Source organism: Clarias gariepinus, chromosome 1, assembly GCF_024256425.1.
Source record: "Clarias gariepinus isolate MV-2021 ecotype Netherlands chromosome 1, CGAR_prim_01v2, whole genome shotgun sequence".
In the NCBI taxonomy this organism is placed as follows: domain Eukaryota; kingdom Metazoa; phylum Chordata; class Actinopteri; order Siluriformes; family Clariidae; genus Clarias; species Clarias gariepinus.
In genome coordinates, this window is record NC_071100.1 from 1101486 (window position 1) to 1129350 (window position 27865).

The 27865-nt window shown below is 39.9% G+C and overlaps 3 protein-coding genes across 3 annotated transcripts in view; 2 read left to right on the plus strand and 1 right to left on the minus strand.

The window, feature by feature from the left end:
* LOC128523810 (uncharacterized) overlaps nt 1-10593 on the plus strand; it is a 51570-nt gene extending 40977 nt beyond the window's left edge. Inside the window, exon 5 of the mRNA XM_053495961.1 lies at nt 10381-10593. Coding sequence (XP_053351936.1) covers nt 10381-10464 — 84 coding nt within the window. The 3' untranslated portion in view covers nt 10465-10593. The remainder of the gene's footprint in view (nt 1-10380) is intronic.
* Nucleotides 1-27865, plus strand: part of LOC128523741 (zinc finger protein 239-like) — a 366823-nt gene that overhangs the window by 189479 nt on the left and 149479 nt on the right. The window lies entirely within an intron of this gene.
* On the minus strand, nt 1380-18221 carry LOC128523849 (uncharacterized). The gene is made up of 6 exons (XM_053496002.1): nt 18113-18221; nt 7989-8217; nt 2819-3118; nt 2426-2719; nt 2065-2195; nt 1380-1514 (listed from the first exon to the last, which is right to left on the minus strand). Exons 2-6 carry the CDS (start codon nt 8098-8100, stop codon nt 1401-1403), a joined length of 951 nt encoding a protein of 316 aa, XP_053351977.1. The 5' UTR covers nt 8101-8217; nt 18113-18221; the 3' UTR covers nt 1380-1400.

Genomic DNA, 27865 nt, shown 5'->3' on the forward strand with positions numbered 1-27865 from the left:
CATACATATACCCAGTTTTATCTCAATATGACACATAGCAAGTGAGTTATCAAGGAAAAGAGGATTTTAAAAAGGGGCGTGGCACATCTCGAAGCGCGCCCAGGCCAAAAATCAAGATGGCTGCCATTTTTTAACGAGTGGGAGCTGGGACAAAAAAATTGGTGAAAAAAATCAGCAAAATCTATGATCATGTGGTGGAACCCACTGGTTGATTTGAGATGGAATCACCCCTCTGAAAATCTGAGTAAAATGAGTCGTTTAACAGCGTACTTTGATTCAAAGGTTGATTAGAGATGGAAAAAAACATACAAAGAAGTGCAGAAAATGATAGGCTGCTCTGCTAAAAAGATATCAAATGCTTTAAAATGGGAGACCAAAACCAGAATGAGGTGGAAGAAAATGGAAAACTACAATTCGAATGAATGGAAAAATAACAAAATTGGTAAAGACTCAGCCAATGATCAGTTCCAGCATGGACAAAGAACACCTAAAGTTACCTGTGAGTACTGTTACTATTAGAAGACGACTATGTGAAGTCAACCTATCAGCAAGAAGCCCCATTGTTGAAAAAAAGACATGTACTGAAGAGGTTACAGTCTCTTGAGATGATGAGTGAGTTACAAGTTTGATGTATTTACTGCCATATAATCTACAGTATGGCACTGTATGGGGCATGCACGTGTTTTTTCCATCATCGTAGCATTTACTGAACTCACAGTGCAGAGATTCCATTCATACACATACAACAGGGGCAACGGATCATGGTTCACAAGAGTGAAATCTTCAGGATCAATACTGGTTTAGTCTATCAAAGCTCGCCAACAGATTTACTGGGCTGCCATAAGTTAGCAAAAATTTACATTCATCATGGACACATGTCTGTGTGAAGTTTTCCTGAGCTGCATGTCCTGAAGTGCCCACAGAGTTCAGGAATCTGCCACTCCGTTTCACCAAATTGTCAAACGCACATGCTTTAATGACTGAAGGACCAGAATCAGAATGTGTTTGTCATGGAGCTGCAGTTCTATTGTTGGCATTTAGCTGATATACTTCATGATCATACTTAACATACGTTTCTAAGATCAGAATTTTCTTCATTAATCACAAGAATCATGAAAAAAAGATAGCAAGCTTTTCTTTATTGTGATCAGAGCAAGAAGTGTTAGTGGCAAAAAGATTTTTGACTCACCCTCCCCTTCGGGCCGCATCAGCTCAGTTCAGGCTCCTACCCCTCAGTTCCTACCCCTGCTCCTTCATCAGAACCCGGACGGAATATGTCTCGATCTGCATCATCGAACGCGTCCTCCCTCTGAGTTGCAACTTCCTGTTTTAACCTTTGTTTCTATTTTGGCATGAGGAAGATGCTGTGTGGTCGGACTTCCCAAGCGGTAGAAATATGCTTATGCTTTCGGTTGGTCCTCAATCTGACCCAACATGATGTGGGCCTCTCGTAAGTCAGTCCCTGCTGTGGAGTCATTTGAGTTCTGATGTTCCGATGCTCCACCGCTGCAACACTGGATAAATAAATATAGATGATGATTATAAATACAGTCATTAAAGTATTAACATTATTCATACTGATCACCATCTTCACAACCCACACTCACATCACATCAACTCAAAGACTGCTGGATAAAATCTAAATTAATTCAGGAGTATTAGGAAATGTAATGCTTAGTGTTACAACCCGCATGTTGGTCGCTGTATGTGTTTTGTATTTGTCTGTGTTGCTGTGCTTTGTCGCACGCATGTGTGTATATTGTGTCCAGGTCATGCGCTGGTTTAGACTCCACTTCAGGTTTTCTGACTGCCACTTCACTGGCAGCTACCTCACCTTACACACGGTCGCTTCCTCCCTACGAGCGACGTCATCAATAAGCGGACCATTCAAAAACTGGACAGAGATGCGGAAAAGAGGAGGCGTGTATGCAAGGTGTTGGTTGTGTTGGAGAGAGATTATTTTTGCGATGGTGATTTTGGCGTTTATCCTGGTTTTGACTTTTTAACTCCCATTGACTCCGATTATTGCTTTGATGTCACGTGATACACGTCACTGATACTTACATAATTATTTATTAAGGACTGGAGTCGTTTCCTCTTGTAAAATATTAGCACAGTCAGTGCAACAATAACCAGCAGCACCACCAGGACAATCACCCACACTGGTACAGAACCCTCCTGTGGTCTGTGCGGATCTGATGTACACACACACACACACACATACGGTTTCCTGTCAGTAGTGAATTAGTTGGGATTTAAAACACTTTCATGATTTTATTATAAAATAATCCTCAGATACAGACACTGTAATCACACAGGATGTGACATCACTACCATAAAACTGTGATCAGTGTTTCTCAAAATTCAGTTTATTTTAATAAATATTAAGTCTTCAACATGGACACAAACCAGACAGAGTACAAACCTCTCACTGATACTGTGTAAATATGAAGATATTCCTTGTTCTCCATGTCCCAGACGGTGTAATTCCCTCCATCAATCGACTTTACTCCTCTCAGTGTCAGAAGTGTGTTAGTGAGTGATGTTCTCGGTTTGTATTCAGCTTTACAAAGTAGTGAGCCTCTAAACACAGTACAGATCTCTACAGCTCGTGGACCTGATGAATCTTTAGACTTATAGAACACCCTCACTTGGTCTGATGCATGTAAATCCAGCTGCAGATCTTCACCAGAGTTTATCTCAACGGATGATGTCACGGCTAAGGAGGAAAAATACTCAACATCTTAACTGGATGTACATGTGATTGAACCTGAATCAGTAAGAGCTTATAAACTATAGAGCAGGTAAAGAAACTTACTGTTAACCTTGAGATCCACATCATTAATCTCTCTCTCATCACACTGACACGTGTATAAACCCGTCATAGTCTGATCAGCCGCAGGGATGGTGAGGGTGAGATCTCCCTTCAGGTACTGATCATGGGACATTTTATATCCCTTTTTCAATGACCTGCAGGATGTCTGATCACACTCAACCACTACATCATATCGGTCACTGAACAGAGTCCATTTGGCCAAACCAGTACAGTTCCACTCACAGGGCAGAGCAGCAGACTGATTAAACTCCACATGTACAGTAGGAACAGCTGATACAGGTCCTGTAAAATAAAAATGGGGGATATGACATGGGCTTTTCTCAGCCTTAGCAGACAGCAGAGATTTTGCTTAGTGATTTTTGCTATGTAGCTGGAACTGAGGGATCAGTTGATGTTTTCTGCCTGGTGAACAAAAAACTGGTGCTTTTGAAAAGGGCATAGCTAAGAGTGGTCACCCTGCAGTCAACTAACTTGTCTTTGGCTGTTCAAAGTTAAGATGGCCCTGTTAAGGTCTGTGTAAACAGGAGAGCCGCCATCGTGAAACAGGGGTCTGATATTTCGAGACGTGTGAAACCAGGACGTTTCAAATACACCAAACAAACGGTTACCCTATATGAGATCCCATAGAATAACAACAATTCACCACCAATAGGGAGTTCAAGATGGCGCCGGTGAGGTCGGCTGCCGTCGCGACTGCTCCGACCACCTTTTCTTTGTTTTTGTTCTTTAAGTTAGTTTACAGCGTTTTAAAACCGGCAAAATTACCACCATGGGGTACATTAGTTATGATAGAGACACTCTTGTTTCTATTGGTATACAATGTACTCACAATTCGACGTTTTTAACTCCGGATCCGAGCTGGCCGAGTGAGATCCTGAGGGACAACAAAGGACGCGACACGAAGCGGCGGCCCCGAGGGAAACGAGCCGGCGTCAGGAACAGGCTGAGAGCCCGTGCACACCGCACACCTCTGCCTAGCATCCTGCTCGCCAACGTCCAGTCACTGGAAAACAAGCTCGATGACCTCAGGGCCAGGATAAAGTTCCAGAGAGACATTCGGGACTGCAATCTCCTCTGCTTTACCGAGACATGGCTGAACCCAGCGGTGCCGGACCACGCCATCCAGCCGGCCGAGTTCTTCTCGGTTCACCGCATGGACAGGACGCGGGACTCGGGGAAGTCAAGAGGAGGCGGCGTGTGTTTAATGGTGAACAGCAGCTGGTGCAACAGCGCGAGTGTTGTTCCTCTCACACGCTCCTGCACACCAAATCTGGAGCTACTGTCCATCATGTGTCGTCCTTTTTACCTTCCTCGGGAGTTTACATCGGTCATAATCAGCGCCGTTTATATTCCACCACAAGCGGACACGGACACTGCCTTATGCGAGCTGCATGAGGCACTCACACAACAACAAACACAACACCGGGACGCTGCGCTTATTGTGGCGGGGGACTTTAATAGTGCCAACCTCAAACGCGCAGCGCCGAACTTTTATCAGCACATCACCTGCCCCACCAGGGGCGAAAGGACACTGGACCACTGTTACACTACAGTCAAGGACGGCTACAAGGCACAATCTTGTCCACCGTTTGGTAAATCCGACCACGCCGCCATCTTTCTCATGCCAAAATACAAACAAAGGCTGAAACAGGAAGTTCCGGTTAAGAGGGAGGTCGCGCGCTGGACGGACCAATCGGTGGCCGCGTTACAGGACGCACTCGATGACGCAGACTGGGACATGTTCAAAAACAGCTCCGACGATGACGTCAGCGTGTTTACGGAAGCGGTTGTGGGATTCATCGGGAAACTAGCGGACGATACCGTATAAAAAAAGACTATTAAAACGTTTCCCAACCAGAAGCCGTGGGTGGATAAAACCATCCGCGACGCTCTGAAATCTCGCACCGCTGCCTACAACACGGGACTCGCGTCGGGGGACATGGAACCGTACAAGGCTGCGTCATACAGCGTCCGGAAGGCGGTGAAAGAGGCGAAGCAGCGCTACGGGAGGAAACTAGAGTCACAACTCCAACAGAGTGACTCTAGGAGCCTGTGGCAGGGACTAAGAACAATAACGGATTATAAAGCACCAACATCCGGTATGATAAACGCAGACGTGTCTCTGGCAGACGAGTTTAACACTTTCTATGCTCGCTTCGAGGCTGCAGCTAAAGACGCTAGCGATGCTAATGCTAGCGGCGCTAACGGCTGCAGACAGGAAGTCACTGCCAGCACCGGAAGCGCGTTCATCATCACCGAGCATGACGTGAGGAGAGCCTTCAAGAGAGTGAACACCAGGAAAGCAGCAGGACCAGACGGCATCTCAGGCCGCATTCTCAGAGCCTGCGCAGACCAGCTAGCACCTGTGTTCACTGAGATATTCAACATCTCTTTATCTCAGTCGGTGATCCCCACATGCTTCAAAGAATCCATCATTGTTCCTGTCCCAAAGAAACCTCATCCTGCTTCCCTCAATGACTATCGCCCTGTAGCCCTCACCTCAGTAGTGATGAAGTGCTTTGAACGCCTGGTCAGAGACTTCATCATCTCTTCACTACCAGACACACTCGACCCACTACAGTTCGCTTATCGTCCAAACCGTTCCACGGACGATGCAATCCCTCATTTCCTCCATACATCTCTCACTCACCTGGACTCTCGGAGGGGGAATTATGTGAAAATGCTCTTCATCGACTACAGTTCTGCATTTAATACCATAATTCCCTCCACACTTACCACCAAGCTGGAGCACCTGGGACTCAGCTCATCGATGTGTCAGTGGATCTCCAATTTTCTGACTGGCAGACCACAGGCAGTAAGGATGGGCGGACATGTCTCAGCCTCCCTCACTCTCAGCACTGGAGCCCCCCAGGGTTGTGTTCTGAGCCCCCTGTTGTACTCTCTGTACACCCACGACTGCGTGGCCACTACCAGCTCCACCACCATCATCAAGTTTGCTGACGACACTGTTGTGGTGGGCCTGATCACGAACAACGATGAGACGGCCTACCTGAAGGAGGTTGGAAATCTGGAGAACTGGTGCCAGAGAAACAGTCTCCTCCTGAATGTCAGTAAGACAAAGGAGCTGATAGTGGACTTCAGTACAAAGCAGGTGAGGAACTACCAGACCCCCGTCATCAACAGGAGCCCAGTGGAGAGGGTGGACAGCTTCAGATACCTCGGTGTTTACATCACGCAGGACCTGGCATGGTCCTGTCACATCAACACCGTGGTAAAAAAGGCCCGGCAGCGTCTCTACCACCTCAGACGCTTGAGAGACTTTAGACTGCCCTCCAAGGTGCTCAGGAATTTCTACTCCTGCACCATAGAGAGCATCCTGACGGGAAATATCACGACCTGGTTCGGGAACAGCACCATGCAGGACAGACGAGCTCTACAGAGGGTGGTGCGATCAGCTGAGCGCATCATCCGCATCGAGCTCCCTGACCTGCACTCGATCTACAGCAAGCGGTGCTTGACCAAGGCCAGGAAGATCGTGAAGGACCTCAGCCACCCCAATAACGGACTGTTTACTCTGTTGCGGTCTGGGAAGCGATTCCGCTCCTTGAAGGCCAACACAGAGAGACTAAGGAGGAGCTTCTTCCCGCAGGCGATAAGGTCTCTCAACCACAACCACGAACTAACACAATCTTTCCATAATTGATCAAATCTATCAATCCTTTTACATCCATGAACACTATGGACAATTACACGCTCACCTTCCTTCATATCTACACTACATGTTTACGTTTACATCCTGGACCATTGCACAAAGACACTTTAATAACCTCTGCACAAAGACACTTTCTTCTATGCATATTTGCACACCAGTACAGTATATTTCAATTTGTACAGTATATTTCTATTTTTATGCACATCATATTTCTATGTACAGTATATTTCTATTTTTATGCATATCATATTTCTATTTTTATTTTTAGTTCCATTTTTTTCTAGCACATTTCTATTTTTATTTTTAGTTCTATTTTTTTCCTAGTTTAATTTAATTTTTTAATTTAATATTTTATCGTATTCTTTTATTTATATTTATTTCTTATTTGTAAACTTTAATTCTCTTTTAGGGTCAATAGCAGTCGTATAATACATTTCAGTACATTTCGTACTGTGTATGTTTGTGTATGTGACAAATAAAATTTGAATTTGAAGTATTTATATCTCCAATTGTGAATTTTCTCAATATATAATCTGTATGTCTGTATAATCTCATCAACTGAAGCTCAATTTAAGTAAAACCGAACTGCTGTTCATCTCTGGTGATTTATCCCCAGGTCAAGACCTTGTGACCTCCCTGGATAACAATCTGATCACTCCTTCAGCCACCGCCCGCAATATTGGGGTAACAGTGGACAATCTTCTGTCCTTTTCGCCACACATCGCTAACCTTACTCACTCGTCAACTTCTTTTTTTACAATATCAGAAGAATTGTTCAGTCCCCTGTTATTTCAAGACTGGACTACTGCATCTCACTCCTGGCAGGTCTGCCTCTGTCCACCATTCATCCTCTGCAGCTGATCCAGAATGCAGCTGCATGTCTCGTTTTCAAGCTTCCACAAAGTTCTCCCACACCAGCCCACTTCTCTTCTCCCTGCTACTTCCTGTAGCTGCCTGAATCAAATTCAAAATATTACTGCTCGCCTATAAAGCTAAAAATCTACCCAATGCTGGAAACTTTAAAGGACTTCAAAGGATAAGAGCGTCTCCCAAATGCCTAAATGTACATCTAATGTAAATCAGGTGAGACTGGTTGACAGTGCATGCCTTTTTTTAAACACATTAAAAATATGTGTTTCGAAATTACTGGAATTATTTAGAATTAATGAATAGATAAAGAAAAATATATATATATTTTTTTATCCTCCCTTCTGCGTTGTGGTAGATTATAGAATTTATTCTTATTTACGATTGGCTAATCGTAGGAACCAATCCTAGGGCAGGAAGGCAGGACTTAAAACAAATTTTAATTTTCTGTTGGGTGAGTGAGGTAAATGTGCATGACCAGCAAAAGCAGCCCTCAAATTAAATTCTGAAATGTAAATAAAATTAATCCTTAAACATGTTCAACAGAGGTTTGTTATACCATAAGAGGACTAGCTGAGCCCAGTGGAGCAGTGAGACTAAAATTACACTCACCTGTGATAAATGTGATGATTAAGAAAAGCAGGACCTGGTGAGGCACCCTGCAGGACTCCATATCTGAGACACGACACCAACAGCACTGAACAGTTGAAAAGATAACCAGCATTACCGATCCAGTCCGAGCCTACCTGCTCCATTTTAGATGCCACCCATGTTCCCTCTTCCTTCCCAAGGATGACGTCATCATTGAGCGACCAGATACAAGCAGTTCTCTACAACAAAACTGAAACAAAATATACATTTATAGTAGCATCAATAAGTTTAAATAAACATGTATCAAAACAGAGCACACACTAGTCAAACAAGAAAGAAACAGCGAAAAACAAATGCATCTTTATTTATCTTCTAATAAACCAAGATCTCTTATTATTACAGCAAATTTCTTGGCTTGTTTACCTTTCATATGCATAAGCCCAACAGATGGAAAATAATTACAAATAAAATCTTTTTAAAAGATTCAAAAGACTGAAATAAGGCTTAGTTTTTATACATTTGCATTTATAAATGAAAAAATTACCAAGAATCAACATTATATTAATTCGTCTTGTCATCCAGCAGTATTCCAAACATAATCTTAATTTAATCAATTTCCAGACTTCCAGTTCCTGTATGGTAATAATTTCACATTTTACAATATTAAGTTTTAAACCTGAACATTTTGAAAAATAATTAACTCTCAGTTGCTGTAGGGATCTGATCAATTTCTTTTTAAATAATGTTGTATCATTAGCCAACTGACTAATCACAATTTCTTGACCAAACACATTAAATTTTTGAGTTTTAACATTTTTTGATAAGGAGGGCCAACATCTCAGCAGCCAAAATAAATAATGAAGGTGAGATTGGGCAGACTTGTTTACCTCCTCTTTTATTATCAAATCTTAGTGAAGTACCTGTCGGTGGGGCAACCGAGTGATTAGTGTTTGTGTAGATTAGCTGAATAACTTTACAAAAATTCTCACCAAACGAGTACAGTACATTTGCAACTACTTAAAAATAAAGGAGTGTTTTAATATCAAAGGCTTTATAGAAATCTAAAATAAAATCCTCAATTTGTTGATTCAGCCATATATTATTTTGTATAGATCAGCCCAGTATAGATCAGCCCAGTTTTAATCTCCCCAATAATTTTTATTAAACCTGAATTTTAAATGATTACATACACATAACTGTGCAAAAGCCTCAGGCACCATACAATATGCTGTACCAGTTTTGTTTGCTACGCTCCTGGGATTTGCATAAAAATAGAACCGAGTGAGACGTTAGCTGGGTTAGCATTAGCCGGGCCTTCCACAGGCGAAAGACCTGCCACTGAGTATGCATGAATATGCAAATAAATATTGTTTATGATGAAAAATTGGACGAAACTAATTTTATCATAAAATAAACAATATAAAAGTATACAACTAACTAACTAATTATCCAATAAAGGCTTAATTAACTAACATGTTGTATTTGAAAAACTATTAATATTTCTATTTTTTTATATACAACATATATTTTCATATTGCTTATATTATTTTATTGCTTGCTTGTGCACCTTTTTCTTCCAAATAAGGTATGTCCATTATGTGGTGCTCAGTAAAAAATAAATGGGAACCATATATGACAGGAGGTGCAGCGGTAAGGTGTAAAAATAAAAAATTCAGATCCAGATTCAATTAGTTTATTGGTGTTGGTTCTCACCCTGCCTCAACATCTGTTGGTTCTCTGTTGGCTCAGGGATCTTTATGGTGCCATCTGAGTTCTGTTGTTCATTTGCTCCACTGTTACACCTCTGTAGAAGGTAATAAAGGTAAAATACATACAGTCATGAGCTAATGCTGCCACTGATTAACTGTTCAGTTTGATTGCCGTCCTTTTCACTGGGCTCGGGTAGAGAAGGGGGTTGGTGTTGGTCATCTTCAGCAGGCACTGGTTCATCATCACTGACCGTGAGGCTGCTGGATCCAGTCTCGCATGACAGGGCTGCTAATGCTGCTATTGGTTGTTCCACTGTTTGTGATTTTTCTGTACAAGAGAGAAAACCCTCAACCTCACCATAGGAGACCCATGAGTAACGGAGACACTTAGACTTTCACTGTCAGGACAGTTTGATATTCTATTCAGAAATAATCTCACACATTCACTGAGAGAGAGAGAGAGAGAGAGGTTTAAACATCAGAGTATTAATGGCTCAGTTTTACATATGATCCTCTGATCCTTTTAAACGTGAACCCACACAAAGAATGAAATCCTCTACAGTTTCTTTATAAATAAATACTTTAAACTGAGTTGTTCTCACCAGGCCTGGAGAGGATGTGATGAGTTTACTGAGTAAATAAGGTTTAATAATTATAATTAGTGTGTAATGATTGTGTGTGTGTGTGTGTGTCTATTTCCGCAGGTGAGCAGCAGTGAAGCAGAAAGAGAGACAAGACTGAAACTAAAAGAAACAAATGGTGATGGAAAGAAACTTCAACAGGAATGAACAACTCACACGAAGACACACTGAAATGTCCAGGGGCCTCATTTACAAAAGTGTGTACACAAGCTCTCAGGTGGGAACTGAGATTCATAAAGAAATTCCTCACGTATCTCAGCTGGACAGGACGATACAGCACCCTCTAGTGGAGACAAAGCAGGGGATCAGTGGATCTGGGCCTTGACCTGCTGACCTTCTGAAGGACTTGAGCTGACCCAGAGTCTTATCCCACTGACCTACCACTATATGTGTGCAGGTGTGTGATTAAAGAGCAACACGCAGTGTCACATGGGAGCATTTGTGAAGCTCCACACCTACGATCACCAGCCAGGAGGAGATCTGTAGTTAAATTGTACAGACTGGTGCAATCACAAAAGGCAGAGACGCCGCTGGAAGATCCTTCAGCTTCAAGACTTTTCAGATGTATAATTTTTTTTAAAAAAAGGTCACAACCTTCATCAGTGTGGGCTTCATGCCATGTGCATTAGTAGCTCCTGATGATGTCATGTTTTATTGTCTATATATGAGATCGCTTGTTCATGGATTATTGGTTTCAACTTTAATCTGTGAATTTAATTATGTAAGTCAAGAACAAACTTTGGGAACATTATGATGATAAATATTATATATTAATAAATATAGACAATAAACAGTTGTATATTTTTATTAACATGGTGAAAATATAATACTTTTTTTTAGGAACGTTGTCTGATCTCGGAGTGGAATCCAGTGTTTGTAATTTTAAATGAATCACTGAACTTTTTTTAATTCTAATTTCTGACCCTTTACTCACACTAGAACTAAACTACAGGTTTGACTTTAGCAGTTTGACTGCTGCACCATCTGATTACACGACTCAGTGTTAGAGTCAATATTCAGTCATACTCTAGATAATGTAGCTCCACTTAAAGGATAATTAGAGAGGAAAAACTTGTTACATGGTATAAGATCACACTAAAAAGCTAGAGCATAAACAGCATCAAACTGAATCGACAGTATTTGAGGCGTAGTGTGTTGAATTATAAAAATGCTGGTAGTATTAGATCATTCTATCCCTCTGCTGTTATACCAGGTGATATCTAAATGTGTTGAGACTAGTTTTGTAACACGCCAACATACAGCAGCACAAGACTGCACACACACACACACACACACAGGGAGGACCGACCTTCACTGGGCCCAAAGACATGGTTCTGTGTAAATCAGGAGCAGTGCAACTGGTGCTATTTTCAGAACAAAAAGCAAACGTAAAAATTAAACTGGGCAAATCTGCCACAGAGACGTTTGACATGATTCAACAAGTTCAAGGTGATGATGCAACAAGTCGTTCGGGGTGTTTTGAGTGATTTTTGAGTCGTGCGCTTCAAGAGCGAAAGAACATCACATCACTGGAAGATGACGAGAGATCAGACCTTCAACAAGCTTAACTCCCAAAAAATGTCCAAACCGATGATCGTCAGAGAACAATCCACAACATTGCTGATAGTCGGTATATACTGTATATATCTCTTTCAATCAACGTAGATGATGACTATTGCAGGAAAACCATGAAATTATAAAAGATTCACATCATTTCTTATCACACATTGCATGTGGATATATAGTGATTGATATACACATATATGCAACACACACACACATGTATATTAATCTACACTTTTTGAAAATTGTTTTGAATTTCAGTTATATTTTAGGATTTTAGTACTCTAAGTAAGCCAATGTCCAGTTTGAAGTACGTTTAATGTAAAATACCCAGAAGGCCTCTGTGAAGAACCATATCAGAAAAAGAGCAGGACCTGCAGGCTCTCACCCTGGGGAAGTAGGAAACACATGGGCAGGAGGCAGAAAAAAGATTTAAAACAAAATATTAATAAGTAATAATATAACATAATATAATATCTAAACTAACAATATACTAATAATACTAACATTCATATTTTATATTATTATTAGGGTTGTAGCTATCGAATATTTTAGTAATCGAGTATTCTACCAAAAAAATTATCAATTAATCAGATAAAATGTACTTTTGCTTAATTAAACAGCAATGTAAAATATATGAGAAACAAAGATTAATTGGTTTTCTTTTCAGAAAAATCTCCTTTTATTTTTTAAATGTTTACAGCATTTTATCAAAAATAAACATTGTCATTATTCACAATACAAGGAATACAGTAGCTTAAAGTTGCCTGAGATAAATTAAGTGCATTACAGTGTCATACATTCTTAGTTTAAAGCCTTTTCTCAGATGCAAAAACTAAAATAATAAAAAAAGGATTTTAAATGACTTTAAATATCAAAAAAAAACTAAGGCTCACATTAAAATAAAAAAATTATAAAAAACAAAACACAGAGTTGTGCAACTTAACTTTCAGAACTAAAAATTTCTAAATCTACAGCTCAGGCGTAACATATAAGCCTTTACTGACAATTTTTGTCATTTTCTCTGGTCGGTTTCTTTTTCTCTTCGCTTGCTGATATCTTTATCGCTCCTTTCCATTTTGCAGCAGAACGCCTTCCTCAAATCAATACACAGCTAACTGTTTGCGTCTCCTCCCGCTTTGTGGGTGACGTAAGCACTGCTTCTTGGCGTCGGTGTTTACTGGTGGCTTGCTCCAAGTAGTTACTCTCGAGTTACTCGAGGAATCGTTTTAGCCCTAATGATTATACTCCTTTTTTTTTTTCTTAAACTAGTAGAAAACTTGGAGTGTGTCCAAGGAGCATGACCGAAGGATAATCCGATAACATAAAGAGCAAAGTATAAGAAGTCCACGAGAGTCTACACAAAGTTTTAACAGTTGACCAGTGTAAATAATGTAATGCTCGTCACTGATCACTAAAACTAAGTCAGTATCACAAAGTGCCCTCTAGTGTCCAATTTTTGAAAGTGAGAGCCTGCTGCAGCTTACACACTTCAGATTCTTAACAGATTTAAATTGTGTTATTCAGGTCAGTGCAGGATCTGATTAGATGTAAAAACTCTACATTGAGATGTTTAAATGCTGATGTGTGAATGAACAGGTAAGGCACCATGGTGTGTTAAAGTGTGTGTAGTGATTATTGCATTTCATATTTCTGTGCAAAATCAGAAGTTGATCAACACAAGACAGGCACTACACTTGTTCTTGGGATGTAAAAAAGTTCTAGTCAGTTTGGTCCCTTCTCCTCCAAAGGTGATCTCCAGTATGATCTGATTGCACTGTATCTTTGGCATCTTTTTTTTTTTTTTTTTATCAGTGATTTTCAAAGTGTTCAGTTTTATTAGCTGAGATGTAAATGTCAAATGCAAGAACATGGAGAGTCCTTAGTTCTTCTCTTGAAAGATATGAAGGCTGAACTTCCATCACATTACAGTAACAGACGATCAATACTGCATGTCTTATGACTGTCCATCAGCTGCCCAGGATGCTCCTCTGTGGAAAGTGGTGCAGATAAGTGTTTGAGATGAGCTTCTCTCAGTCACAGATGAGGTAATCTTTAATCTAGCTTATGTTGAGGGTTCAGTTGAGACTTTCCACCACTTGAAAAAAAAAAGTGTTCTTAGGAAGACAACAGCAGAGTAGTGACCCTGAAGGTGGAGGGTTGAGGACCTCTTTTTTGATTAGGCGTATCCTCATCATACTTCATCAAGTTTCCGGTTGGTTCTCAATCTGCCCCAACATGATGTGGGTCTCTGGAGACCCAGGTCCTGCTGTAATGCCATTTGAGCTCTGATGTTCCCCTGTTCCACCGCTGCAACACTGGATAAATGAATATAGATGATTATAAACACAGTCATTAAAGTATTAACATTATTACATACTGATCACCATCTTCACAACCCACACTCACATCACATCAGCTCAAAGACTGCTGGATAAAATCGAAATTAATTCAGCTTCCTTCTCAGGGTGAGACTAAATAAATTGATTCTTAAATAAATATTCAGAGTATTAGGAGTGTGTAATAGTTAGTGATTAGATAACTATTTAAAACTATTAATACCACTTAATAAAATGTGATGTCATGTGATACACGTCACTGTTACTTACAGACATTTTGTAAACAATCCAAGACAGTGCAACAACCAGCAGCACCACCAGGATAATCAGGACAATCACCCACTCTGATACAGAACTCTTCTCTGGATCTGATGTACACACACACACACACACACACACACACACACACACACACACACACACATTTTCCTGTCAGTAGTGAATTAGTTTGGATTTAAAAAAACTTTCATGATTTTATTATAAATGAATCCTCAGATACAGACACTGTAATCACACAGGATGTGACATCACTACCATAGAACTGATCAGTGTTTTTAAAATTCCTGTTTATTCTGATAAATATATCAAGTCTTTAACACGGACACAAACCAGACAGAGTACAAACCTCTCACTGATACTCTGTAAATATGGAGATATTCCTTGTTCTCCATGTCCCAGACAGTGTAATTCCCTCCATCACTCTGCTTTACTCCTCTTAGTGTCAGTAGTATGTTAGTGAGTGATGTTGTTCTTTTTGTTCTTCTTTTAGGACTCAGTGATGTTCTCAGTCTGTAATCATCTGTACAGTTCAGTAATCCTCTATACACACTGCAGATCTCTACACCAGGTGGATCTGATGAATTGCCCCCCCTATGAAACACCTTCACTCCCTCTGATACGTGTAAATCCAGCTGCAGATCTTCACCAGAGTTTATCTGCAGTGATGTCGTTGTGGCTGAGGAGGAAAAATATTTAACATCTTAAGCTGATGTAATTTTGATAACACATTAAACCTGAATCAGTAAGACTTTATAAACTATCGAGCAGATAAACACACTTACTGTTAATCCTGAGCTCCACATCATTAATGTCTCTCTCATCACACTGACACGTGTATAAACCCCTCATACTGTAATGAGCTGCAGTGATGGTGAGGGTGAGATCTCCCTTCAGGTACTGATCATGTGACATGTTAAACCCCTTCTTTAATGACCTGCAGGATGTCTGATCACACTCAGCCACTACATCATCTCCACCACTGAACAGAGTCCATTTGGCCAAACCAGTACAGTCCCGCTCACAGGGCAGAGCAGCAGCCTGACTAAACTCCACATGTACAGTAAGAACAGCTGATACAGGTCCTGTAAAAGAGAAGTAGATAAAGGGAATAAAATCAAAGGCATGAATCTGTATGAGTTGAGTTAGTAGGTTGACTTTAACTTGTTTAAAAACGTCTATTATAGTTAAACCCTCAAAAACAATGCTAGGTAGGTTTCTAGTCTCAGTAAGGTTTCTGTTAGAACTTTACATACAATCAACATGAACCTCATGGCACCACAAGACCTCCTGTTTTAGACTGTGTGTTGTCTAGATATCACAGTCTGTCCCTTGTCAAAGTTGTCTGCTCATTTTCAAAAACTGAAAACTCAGTCACCTGAAGCTGGTACTAGACAGGACAAGGAGTAACTCCAGTACAGGACTAAATAAAGACGGGTGAGTCTGCATGTGTAGAGATCAGTCCTGGGTCAGAACACTGAGCAGCCTGATTGCTGAGGGGAAGAAACTGTTACACAGTCTGAACGCCCGGCCTCAAACTCCTGGATACTTTAATTAAACAGACAGCAAAAGGGGAAAGAATGTGTCTGAGGGGTGTGTGTGTGTGTGTGTGTGTGTGTGTGTGTGGTCATCAACAATTCAGGGAGATGTCATATGGTGTAAGGGGAGTGAAGGTATGATAAAGGGTAGTGTTTATTTCGTCAATGAAAATAATGACGTAAAATATTAGTTAACAACCTTTTTTCCTGCGAGTAAGACGGGACGATGATGTCACGGATGTCAGTGAACAGTGACACAATCAGGATGTAATATTGTTGATGATAAAAGACAAGACTAAAATGTGGTTTAAAAAATAAAATCTAATACATATTATTTTCCGTCCCAATCCACTGTGATACGGTGTTTATTCAATATGACACGAGCAGTGGTGTTTCCCAGGTCACTACTCTATTTAATAAATAGTGTAAGAATTTTAGGAAGAAAAGTAAATGAAATGCTGAATCCTAAAGCATGTTTAATAAAGGTTTATAAGACTGTAAGAGGGACAATAAGCTGATCCCAGTGTGAGCAGTGAGACTGAGATCATACCCACCTGTGATGAAGATGATGATAATGATGATGATGATGATGAGTAAAAGCAGGACTTCGTGAGGAACCCAGCGGGACTCCATGTGTGAGACACGACCCGACCACCAGCAGCACTGAGCAGGTGAGGAGTTAACACACAGCTACATAAACACTGTAACATCAAGGGAACAGATTAACGAGATACAATATACATCATGATTTGACACACTGTAATTTAAACTGTGATATGTGATTATTAAATGGTCTATTTACTATTCTAATGTATTTATCTCACCTATACAGAAAATAATGTCACAAAGTGTCTGGTTAACTTCAAGCAGCTGTTTATTATAGGTTTTGAATAATTAAAAAACTACAGAAGGTATCTAATAGGCACTAGAATACTGTGCACCCTCTGGGTTGTTAATGAGTGCTGCTTACAACACGTCATGATTATTATTCTCTTTTTTCTTCTTATATCCAAAATTCGGGCGTGTAACTATTCCTGGACGGTTTGTCATAGACACACAGTAAGAGGTGTCAAAGACTTAACCTTGAGACCAACTTTGACTGATTCTAGTGCAGAGCAAGAATTTAGTAACTTAGGTTTGCAAGTGGTGTCAGCACATAACCCACAGGAGGGTATTGGTTGTACCCCTGGGGTGCAAGAGGTGCCAAAACTTGAACCCACGGACATAATAGTGATGGGAAGTCTGAATCATTTTAGTGACTCGATTCTTTGAAAAATGAATGAATCTTTTTTTTTTTTTTTTAGTCATTTAGTTTATTCCTTTTTTTTTAAAAACTGAAATAAAAATAAAATGTTTCAATAAACAGACCCCCAATTCGTCTACATACACATATTGTGGCTATAGTTCCACGAATTAAAATATTACAGCTAAGGACATATTATAATAAACATTTAACCTGGCAGTCTTTCGCATTTATTATGATTCTCATAAGCCACGCCCCCTAGCAACCTCGCTAGCATGGTCCTAACACGATTAGCATGTCGCTAGCAAAATCATTAGAATGTCTCTGACATGATGCTAGAGTGCTTAGCATGTCGCTAGCATAATGTTAAGAATATTAATGTTAATAGCATGTTGCTCTTAACATGATTAGCATGTCGCTAGCACGACGATGAGTTGATTAGCATGTTCGTAAGCCGTGCTGTCGGGAGCCTGACGAGCGCGCGGACTCTCTTCCCCCTCCTGCGCTTCTTAAAGCACGTCATCGGCCATCCGTGGCGTCATCACTGAGCGACCGGATACAAGCAGTGTTCTGTTTCTATGTCTTTTCTGTGGTTATTAGTACAACAGCAGACATCTTAATATCATCTGTTAAGATTATTATGTACTTTGGACGCCTTCAAAGTGCCAATGTCCCTCAGTAATGACAGGACTGACAGGAATGACAGCTCGTTAGCCGTTAGCACACTGCTAACGCCGGGTAGCTGCATTTCCCCGAATATTGTCCATTTTGCATAAATGTATCTCAGACGTTTAAACAGTGCTGTAATATCGCTCTAATATCTGTAATTAACTCACCGTGTGGAGATTATCTGTCCGTCCGTCCGTGAGCCTCTGCTCCGTCCTGTTGTTGAAGCGTGATGTTGGTTTTTACATCAGTGTGAGGGTGAGAGAGAGAGAGAGCGCGCGCGCGAGACTAAATCCTGCGCATGCGCATTTCAGTCCCACAGGGCACAAATAGTGAAATTAGACTTCATGTACAATTTAATTAAATTATATATTTTTTTTAAATACATACTTTGTTATATCTAAGAACAAAGTTGTGTCCCCCAAATGGACGTCTGTGGTGTTACAACAATGGATGTCTCCTGTTTAAGAAAAGGGGGGCGGGGATCTATTTGGATACACTTCCTGTGTATTAAAGGTCCTGTATAAATTGCACGTGACAGGTGATGTGAGGGAGAATGGGGAGTACATTCTTTATTATTCATTTTATTCATTAAAATTAGCTAAGTTTATGACAATTTCACGTGTCACACTTTATTATTAGTGTCTGTGGTCTGACATATTTTAATCAAAATTTTGACAAATACATACTTATTAATATCTCCAACATATGATCAATGATCTGAATGTAGGATAATTTGTCTGTGGTGTTACAGTCTTTCCTGCTATTTGATCTCTGTCATCTATTGTTTGGCTCAATAAACTTCAGTGTTAAACCTTTTCTGCAGTATGAAGTGTGTGATATTATATGAAGTGTGTTTCTTCAGAGCCGTTTAATCTTAGAATGTTCTTAAAGTGTCTTTTTTTCATGTATATTGAAATTTAAAAAAGAAACCATTCTCCTTTGGCAGAAATAGGGGTCAAGTTAAAGAACTAAACATTTCTTTTAAAAACTGTAATTTAAATGACCAATGAAACTGAATCATTAAAAATTTTAAATGATTTCCTCATTTATTTGATTTATTATTACCTAAAGTTGCAGGCACTGGTGGCTCAGTAGTAGGTGATTTGCTAGCCAAGCGGAAGGCCCGGGTTCGATTCCCAGCCAGTGCCCAAACACCCCAGCCACTGGATGCAGTGCCGGTCCCAAGCCTGGATAAAAGCGGAGTTGCATCAGGAAGGGCATCTGGCGTAAAACCTGTGCCAAGTTGTTGTGTGGACTGGGTATTCCGCTGTGGTGACCCCCTGTCGGGAGCAGCCGAAAGACCAACAACAATTATTACCTAAAGTTGCATACCACTGCTCATTTGAGAACAAACCAACATTTTAATTCAAATCTTGTTATCACTATAGACAGAAGAGATAAGTGGACCAGACACACTGGAGGACCAGAAACTTAGACTTAGTAAAAATTTCTGTCTGTATGTCTCTACATGTTTGTTTGTTCGTTTTTTTCACTCATTCAGTACTTTTTTCTTCAGGGTGGGCGAGCCTATACGTGTCAATGAATAGAGCTAATTAACATGATAGTTTACCGTGTATACACAGAGTATGTAAAACACACAGAAATGACCATAATGCAGCTATAGAAGCCAGCAAAATTCTCAATACACAGACATGACCGCGCTGATGACAGATCGTCATGGCTTACTCAAAAATGTCCTGTACACTATGACAACTAAACCTTGCACCATGAATTAAATAAAAATTCTGAGTTGACGTGAAGTTATGAGAAGACAAACTGTGGACATGTCTTAAATCAACCTCTGGACAGAAAATTCTGAATTTCCTGCAGTCCTTAGATCTCTGCCTAAAGTTTAATCTGCACCATTAGTGAAACTAAATGTGGAGTAAAAGTGATGTTATGAACAGTTATGTGTGGGATTTAATAATCTACATTAAATTAAGTGACTAGCTGCTATTTTTTCCATTTCTCATCAGAATGTAATTTCTTTGTATTAATTAGTTTATTACATTAAATCTCAGCAGATTATTTATATCTTTAACATTTTAAATATTTCTACAAACACTGGTATATATATACACATTTTTAGACTAGTTATGTAACACACCAACAGATAGCAGCATAAGGCTGCCTTTGTCTGTGTGTAATACAGAACAGTCCAGGCGATCCTCACATGTGGTTTGAACATACACTGTTCGTTCCCAGGCTTCTGACTCAGTTCATGTCAAAATCTGCCAAGAACTCCGTCAGTGTGCTGTGGATGACCCGTCCTTCATGTCGAGGATCATTATCTGTGAAGAAACTTTGGTGTACTGGTACGACCCTGAGATAAAGCAACAGTCTTCACAGTGGAAGACGGGTCCGGAGATCGATCACGCTAATCTACTTTTTCGACATTCGCGGCATTGTGCATCCAGAATTCATTCCATGCGTGGACCAGACCATCAATAACGACTTCTACTGCCAGGTTTTAAGGCGTCTAAGGGGGGACGTACGGAGAAAAAAACAGAGCTTTTATACAGAACCAATATCGAAAAAAAAAGAATAATGTGATCCATAATAATAAAAAAAAAAAAACTTAGGAGCATCTTATCCGTATCTGATGCAGAAAAGCTAGTTCATGCATTCATGACCTCCAGACTGGACTATTGTAATGCATTACTAGGTGGTTGTCCTGCATCCTCAATAAACAAGCTACAGTTAGTCCAAAATGCAGCCGCCAGGGTTCTCACTAGATCCAGAAAATATGATCATATAACACCTATATTATCGTCCCTGCACTGGCTACCTGTTCAGTTTAGAATTAATTACAAAATAGTATTACTTACATACAAGGCTTTAAATGGTTTAGCTCCCTCATACCTAACCAGTCTTCTGATACGCTATAATCCACCACGCTCCTTAAGATCACAAAACTCCGGACTTCTTGTAATTCCCAGAATTTTAAAATCTACAAAAGGGGGCAGGGCTTTTTCATATTTAGCTCCAAAACTTTGGAATAGCCTTCCAGACAGTGTTCGGGGAGCAGACACGGTTTCCCAATTCAAAAGTAGACTCAAGACGCATCTCTTTAATCTGGCATACGCGTAACTCATCCCATAACCACATACTCCAGTACACCTATCCTGAATGGCAACTACGCTAATTCTCTCCATCTGTTCTGTACTTTTCTACCCATCCTGAGGCATCTGGAGATTGTACCAGCTTCAGTAGATAAAGGCCAACCCTGTGAGGATCCTGAGGCATCCAGAGAAGGACCAGCTCCAGCTGGATTCTGCTTTATGATGGTTGGAGCTACACGTCCTGCTCCTGTGCTTCCAGTGATCCAGACCCCATCTGCCCTCTGCACCTACTGACTCCCTGTGCTAAACTGGACTTCTTGTTAATTTAAATAACTTCTGTTATATTGAACTTCACTTATACGATTTTTGCATTATTGTAATACACACAGGTCTAAACTTGGTTTCTGTAGCTTCTAAAGCAAACGCTAATTTTTGTTTCTCTAATTAAAACATATTTGTCGTGCTCTTTTAGGTTGAGCAAAAACAGAGCTGAGATGTTGAGTGAGTGAGAGTTTGAGCAAGTGTGTGTGTGTGTGTGTGAAAGAGAGAGAGTGAGAGACACAAACATAGTTTTGTATAAATTGTAAAAATAGTTGACTGAAGCAATAAATATACTCTTTATTTTAAACAGAATAATTAATCAGTCTACACATGTGTATAAATGAACTCCTGAGAATGCTGTCATGCTGTAATGCTCGTCATGTCCCAGTAGTGTGTGTGTGCAGTTATTATACAGTAGAGCTGCATAAACAAAAGTTCATCACAGCAGGTTTTTATAGTGAGCATGTAGGAGGACAATGCTGCCAATAATGCTGGAAGGTCAAGATGAAAAATAAAAAAAAGAAATTACAAGAGCAGAACATCATGAGTCAAAGAACAGACATGAAAATCATAAAAGAACAAAGACGGATACAAAACTCACATGATCAAGTTGAACAGATCTTAAGTTAAGAATAAATTTTATATATCATTAAAAACATAAACTAATCCCATATTCCCCAGTGTTCTGTCTGGATGTAGGTGATAATCTGGATTAAATAATAAAGAAGAAGATTAAATATCTTGCAATAAAGGTCAGTTATTAATTACTTTGGGGTAAAATAGAAAGTCTCCTTCCTGTCTTAATACCTTTACTGTTGTACTTATAAACATGCAACACTACACTGTACTAGTTTAACTATTTCTGTTTACATGCCAGTCTGTTTAAATAGGCTAAGTGTCAATGAGTTTTTCTTTTGCTAAGTGTTTTCCACTCCACCCTGTTGTGACACTCCCTCCACAGGCGTCCTGTAGTAGTCCAGTGCAGTAGTCCAGTCTTGAAATAACAAGGGACTGGACCTGAGTAGCCTGTGAAGAAAGAAATGGGCGGATTCTTCTGATGTTGTAAAGATAAAATTGACAAGAGCGAGTAAAGTTAGCGATGTGTGGAGAAAATGACAGATGATTGTCCACAGTTACCCCAAGATTGCAGGCAGTGGCTGAAGGAGTGATCCAAGTCACAGAGCTAAACTTACAGTAAATCTGCACAATCAAGCGAATCCATCTGCAGTAACTGATAAATCATTCGTAATGTGACTTGATTAAACAGTAGACCAACACCAGCAGATGACATGACACCCCAAATCACAGACTGTGAAAACTTCACACTGGACTTCAAGCAGCTTGGATTCTGTGCCTCTACACTCTCCTTCCAGACTTTGTGAGCTTAATTTCCAGATGGAATTTACTTTTATCTGAAAAGTGGACTTTGCACCACTGAGGAACGGCCCAGTCCCTTTTTTCTCCTTATCCCAGGTAAGACGAGTCTGATGTCGTCTCTGGTTCATGACTGGGTTAATACTAGGAATTCAACAGTTGTACAGTATGTTAACATTTCCTGAAGATGTCTGTGTGTGGTGGCTCTTGATACACTGACTCCAGCCTCACTCCACTCCTTGTGAAGCTCTCTCATGGTCTTGAATCGGCTTCGCTTGACAATCTTCTTAAGGCTGCGGTCATCCCTGTTGCTTGCTTGTGCACCTTTTTCTTCCAAATAAGGTATGTCCATTATGTGGTGCTCAGTAAAAAATAAATGGGAACCATATATGACAGGAGGTGCAGCGGTCAGGAAAAAATTCAAAGTTATTGGTGTTGGTTCTCACCCTGCCTCAACAGCTGCTGGTTCCCTGTTGACTCAGAGATCTTTTTGGTGCCATCTGAGTTCTGGTGTTCATCTGCTCCACTGCTGCGCCTCTGTAGAAGGTAATAAAGGTAAAATACACACAGTCATTAAAGTACACATTATTGAATATTAGTCAAGCTGCATGAATCTTGCTAAAACATGAATCACGATTTTTCTAGATGGGAATTAAGATGATGATTCTGTTAGTTACATGTAAACTTCATCCTTACATGCCTACGTTTATTATTATTATTATTATTATTATTATTATTATAACATAAGGTAAATGTAACAGTTTGTTAGGTAGTCCTAGTACATAGTTTACAGTAGATAATTTATTGTTGTTAAAGGTTGTATTGTTCAGTCATTACACAGTTCTAGTTTAATTTCGCTCTGTGTTTCTCAGAGTCTCTGTAACTGTAGATTGAACACCTCAGGTTCAATTAACAAATGCAGAGTTATATCTTACAGTGTTATATAGAACTGTACACTGCTCTCACAGTAGTGTACTGTACATTATTGCTCTGTGTGTGTGTGTATGTGTGTGTGTGTGTGTGTGTGTGAGAGAGTATGTGTGTTTACCTTGTGCTGACAAAGATAATACCAATATAAACTAACATGTGAGATGCTACATGTAAACAACAAAAGAACATGTTATGGTTCAACATGGACATTGATCGACACAGAGATCACGCAAAGGAGCCAATCAGAAACAAGTTGTCAGAATATACCCGCCTCCAGGTTCTGATCAGCTGTTTTGATCCCTTCTCTAACCTCTGATTGGCTGGAATATGACATCATCGTGATATTGAACACGTGCAGGTAGGATTGCGGATATATAATTAGCTCACTCGCTAATTTTGAATCACCGCCTGTTAGCCCACCTTATCTTATCTCAATATAGACTACAAAAGTAACTATTTATTAATATGTATAAGATGTTTTTTTTTTTAAAGTAAGTGTAGCGGCTACTCTGGAGTTAAAACAAGAACTCAAAGCATTTCTGACGCAACAATAAAACATCAGTGAGGCAAAACTTCTCTTCCATGTTCTGATTTGTTGTAGGGACGGATGGTATCAAGTTTTGTTGTATAAAGTTGTAATATGTTGGTCAACAAAGAATACATCGTCTCTGCTCACACCCTCTCCCCTCCTACTCTAATTAAACAGGTAATTAATATTCCCAATTCACCGTAACCCGTGACTCTCCACCAAGAACATGTGACATAAGCAGAACACATTAACTCTTTCATGCCCACTACAGAAGGAAACATGTACTGTTTTACACAGCATTATTGTTTTCCGAATTTGAGGTGGGCTCTGTCCTGATTGACTCACCGTGTGGTCTGGATCTGGACTTTGAGAAACCCCGCTATAGATAATAATGATATTACGCCTGTGGAAATGTCCATGCAGTGACTGAGTGGTGTCTAATCAGGGTGATGTGCTGAGGATTTTATTCTGGTTACAGCACACAGTCATGTGATCTCTGATATCACACTGATCATGTCTCTGATACTTACAGGATTTCTTTGTCTCCTCTTGTACAGGACCTAACAAACACTAGAATCATCACCACCATCAGCAGCACTATCAGGATAATCAACCATAGTGGTGGAGCGCTCATATCTGTACACACACACACACACACAATCACATTACTAAATACTGATTGGAATTGAAAACATGTTTATGATTGCAACAGAATCTTCATAAATTCACAGTTTGTCATAAACATAAAACTGTAATGTGAACAAAATGTTTCCTATAATTCACTTTATTCTGAGAAACGTTAAGTTTCCGTTGCCAACATAAACCCTACAGTATACGTACCTCTCACTGATATGGAGTAAATATGAAGATCTTCATTATTCTCTGCGTCTCTGACAGTGTAACCTCCTCCATCACTCGTCTTTACTCCTCTCAGTGTCAGGAGTGTGTTAGTGAGTGATGTTCTCAGTGTGTATTCATCTGTACAGTTCAGTGATCCTCCATACACACTGCAGATCTCTACACCATGTGGATCTGATGTCTCTCCAGGCTTATAGATCACCTTTACTTGGCCTGTTATGTGCAAATCCAGCAGCAGATTTTCACCAGAGTTCATCTCAACTGAAGATCTCATGGCTGAGGAGGGGAAACACCCTACTGTACATCTTCACTGGATGTAAATGTGATATAACACATAATCTCTTACTGATTTAGGCTTAATAAGATATAGAGCAGGTAGAGACACTCACTCTCAATGTGGAAATGCAGATCACTAACGTCTCTCTCATCACACTGACACGTGTATAAACCCCTCATACTGTAATGAGCTGCAGTGACGGTGAGGGTGAGATCTCCCTTCAGGTACTGATCATGTGACATTTTAAACCCCTCCTTTACTGATCTGCAGGATGTCTGATTACACTCAGCTAATACATCATCTCGGTCACTGAACAAAGTCCATTTGGCCAAACCAGGACACTTGTGTCCACAGGACAGAGCAGCAGACTGATTAAACTTTGCCTTTACAATGGTGAAAGCTGATATGGGTCCTGCAAGTGAAAAACAGATAAACAGAATAAAATGTGAAGCATGCGCACACTTCCAGTAGAAGCTAACACAAACTTATTATAATAAATGTTAGTATTGGTGCTACAGAGTGGTGCTAAACATCTGGATAAGAGCATCTGCCAAATGTAAATAACTTGTTTTTTTTCATAATAGAAATGAATCCTGAAACATTTAACGGAGCTTTGTAAGACTGTAAGAGAGACTATTAGCTGATCCCAGTGTGAGCAGTGAGACTGAGATCACACCCACCTGTGATTAAGATGATGATGAGTAAAAGCAGGACTTGGTGAGGAACCCAGCGGGACTCCATGTGTGAGACATGACCCGACCACCAGCAGCACTGTACAGGTGAGGACAGGTGAGGAGTTAACACACAGCTACATAAACACTGTAACATCAGGGGAACAGATTAACAAGATTCATTTACGTTTGCAGCTCGCTGCACGATTATATATATATATATATATATATATATATATATATATATATATAATAGCAATCGAAATTTAAACTGTAAGATGCCAGTATAGAAGCTTATAGGAGTTAACACAAATAATCCCAGATTTCTATTCAATACCATAGCAAAATGAACTATAAAGAAGAGCACTGCAGAAATCTCTACAACAACAACATACAGTAGTGAGGACTTCATGAACTTTCTCAATAAACGCTCGCTCATCAGGGACAGTCTTATCATTTTGATTCATACACATTCACATTCCATACAAACTTATTACATACAAACAAATAAAATTGAATTGAAGTATTAAATGTACCATTTAGTATTGAAATATATCGCGATTCTTTTGTGTGCTGATTTACGTTTCTCCACACTAACTCCAAAACTTTTTTTTACATTTATAATAGAACCAGTAAACCAGTTGATCGGTCAGTGATCAGACTCGTCCGGGCGTGGCCAGTGATCAGCCTCCGATATAAACCATTCTGTACTGAGCGCAGAAGTTTCAGAGAGATGCAACGTTACATGATCAAACATCACACATTTACATTTGGCAGACGCTCTTATCCAGAGCGACTTACATTTTTATCTCATTACACATCTGAGCAGTTGAGGGTTAAGGGCCTTGCTCAAGGGCCCAACAGTGGCAACTTGGTGGTTGTGGGGTTTGAACCTGGGATCTTCCGAACCGTAGTCCAATGTCTTAACCACTGAGCTACCCCTGACCCCTGAGAGAGAATTAGTTTCAAACCCACTCACACACACTTACACCAGTCTCATAACCCACACACTTACTGTCAGGTTGAGTTTTGAGAGGTTGGAGGCAGTGAAACATCGCTGTTTCTTTATAATCCTACAGGTGACACACTCTGAACTATTCATTTTATATATCCTATGGTAGGAGTAAATTATTTGCTAAGTTTGTGTAAGCATATTTTAATCAAATATGTATGCATGTTTTAATCAACTTATATTCATGTAAGCATGTTTTAATTAATATATATTTATGCAGGCAGAAATATAAAAGGCCTGTAAGTATACCATTATAGCAGAAATGCCCATGCAGATAAACAGAAACTAAGGTAATGAGAGGAACATAGAAAAAACGCAAGACCAGGTCATAGAAAAAAACAGACAATGAGAGAAGCTAGCGAGGTGCACAGTAACCTATGTAATAAATTATGTCCTCGAAACCAAACTTAAAAGGATCAGGAGGTTCCCTAAAGCATATATGCAAGGCGCCACGGGCACAGGCTGGTACGAGCAAACAAAGAACAGGGAAAAATCAGAGACACAGAGCCAGTCTTATGAATAATATAGTTTAATAAGTGTAGATACAGAATAAAAATGTGTATCTACATGGTGATAATATAAAAATACAAAGTATAGGAGCCCAACGTATAATACAAAATCATAAGGGGGCAGGGTGAAGCATCAACAAAAATAAAATTACATATCAAACCTTCTTTGAGCTAAAACAACACCAAGAGGAAGGTCAGTGAGAGGACTAAAAGCAGAAATGCCACGATTTAACAAAGGAACAGGAGCTTGAGGAAAAACTGTTTGAGTACCAACAGTAGCTGTCTCGTTAGTCTGTGTACTAACAGACACTTTAAAATCAGTTTGGGTACCAATACTTACATACCATCTAGGCTTTCTGACAGATGGAGCCGGAGTA

Bases quoted from the DNA above. Each gene is read 5' to 3' on its own strand.
- LOC128523849 (XM_053496002.1), bottom strand. From the start codon at position 8,100: ATGCTGGTTATCTTTTCAACTGTTCAGTGCTGTTGGTGTCGTGTCTCA. The intron at 2,720-2,818 runs GTAAGTTTCTTT...TTTCCTCCTTAG, and splicing joins TGTGGATCTCAAGGTTAACA to CCGTGACATCATCCGTTGAG. The intron at 2,196-2,425 runs GTTTGTACTCTG...TGTGTACATCAG, and splicing joins TTACACAGTATCAGTGAGAG to ATCCGCACAGACCACAGGAG.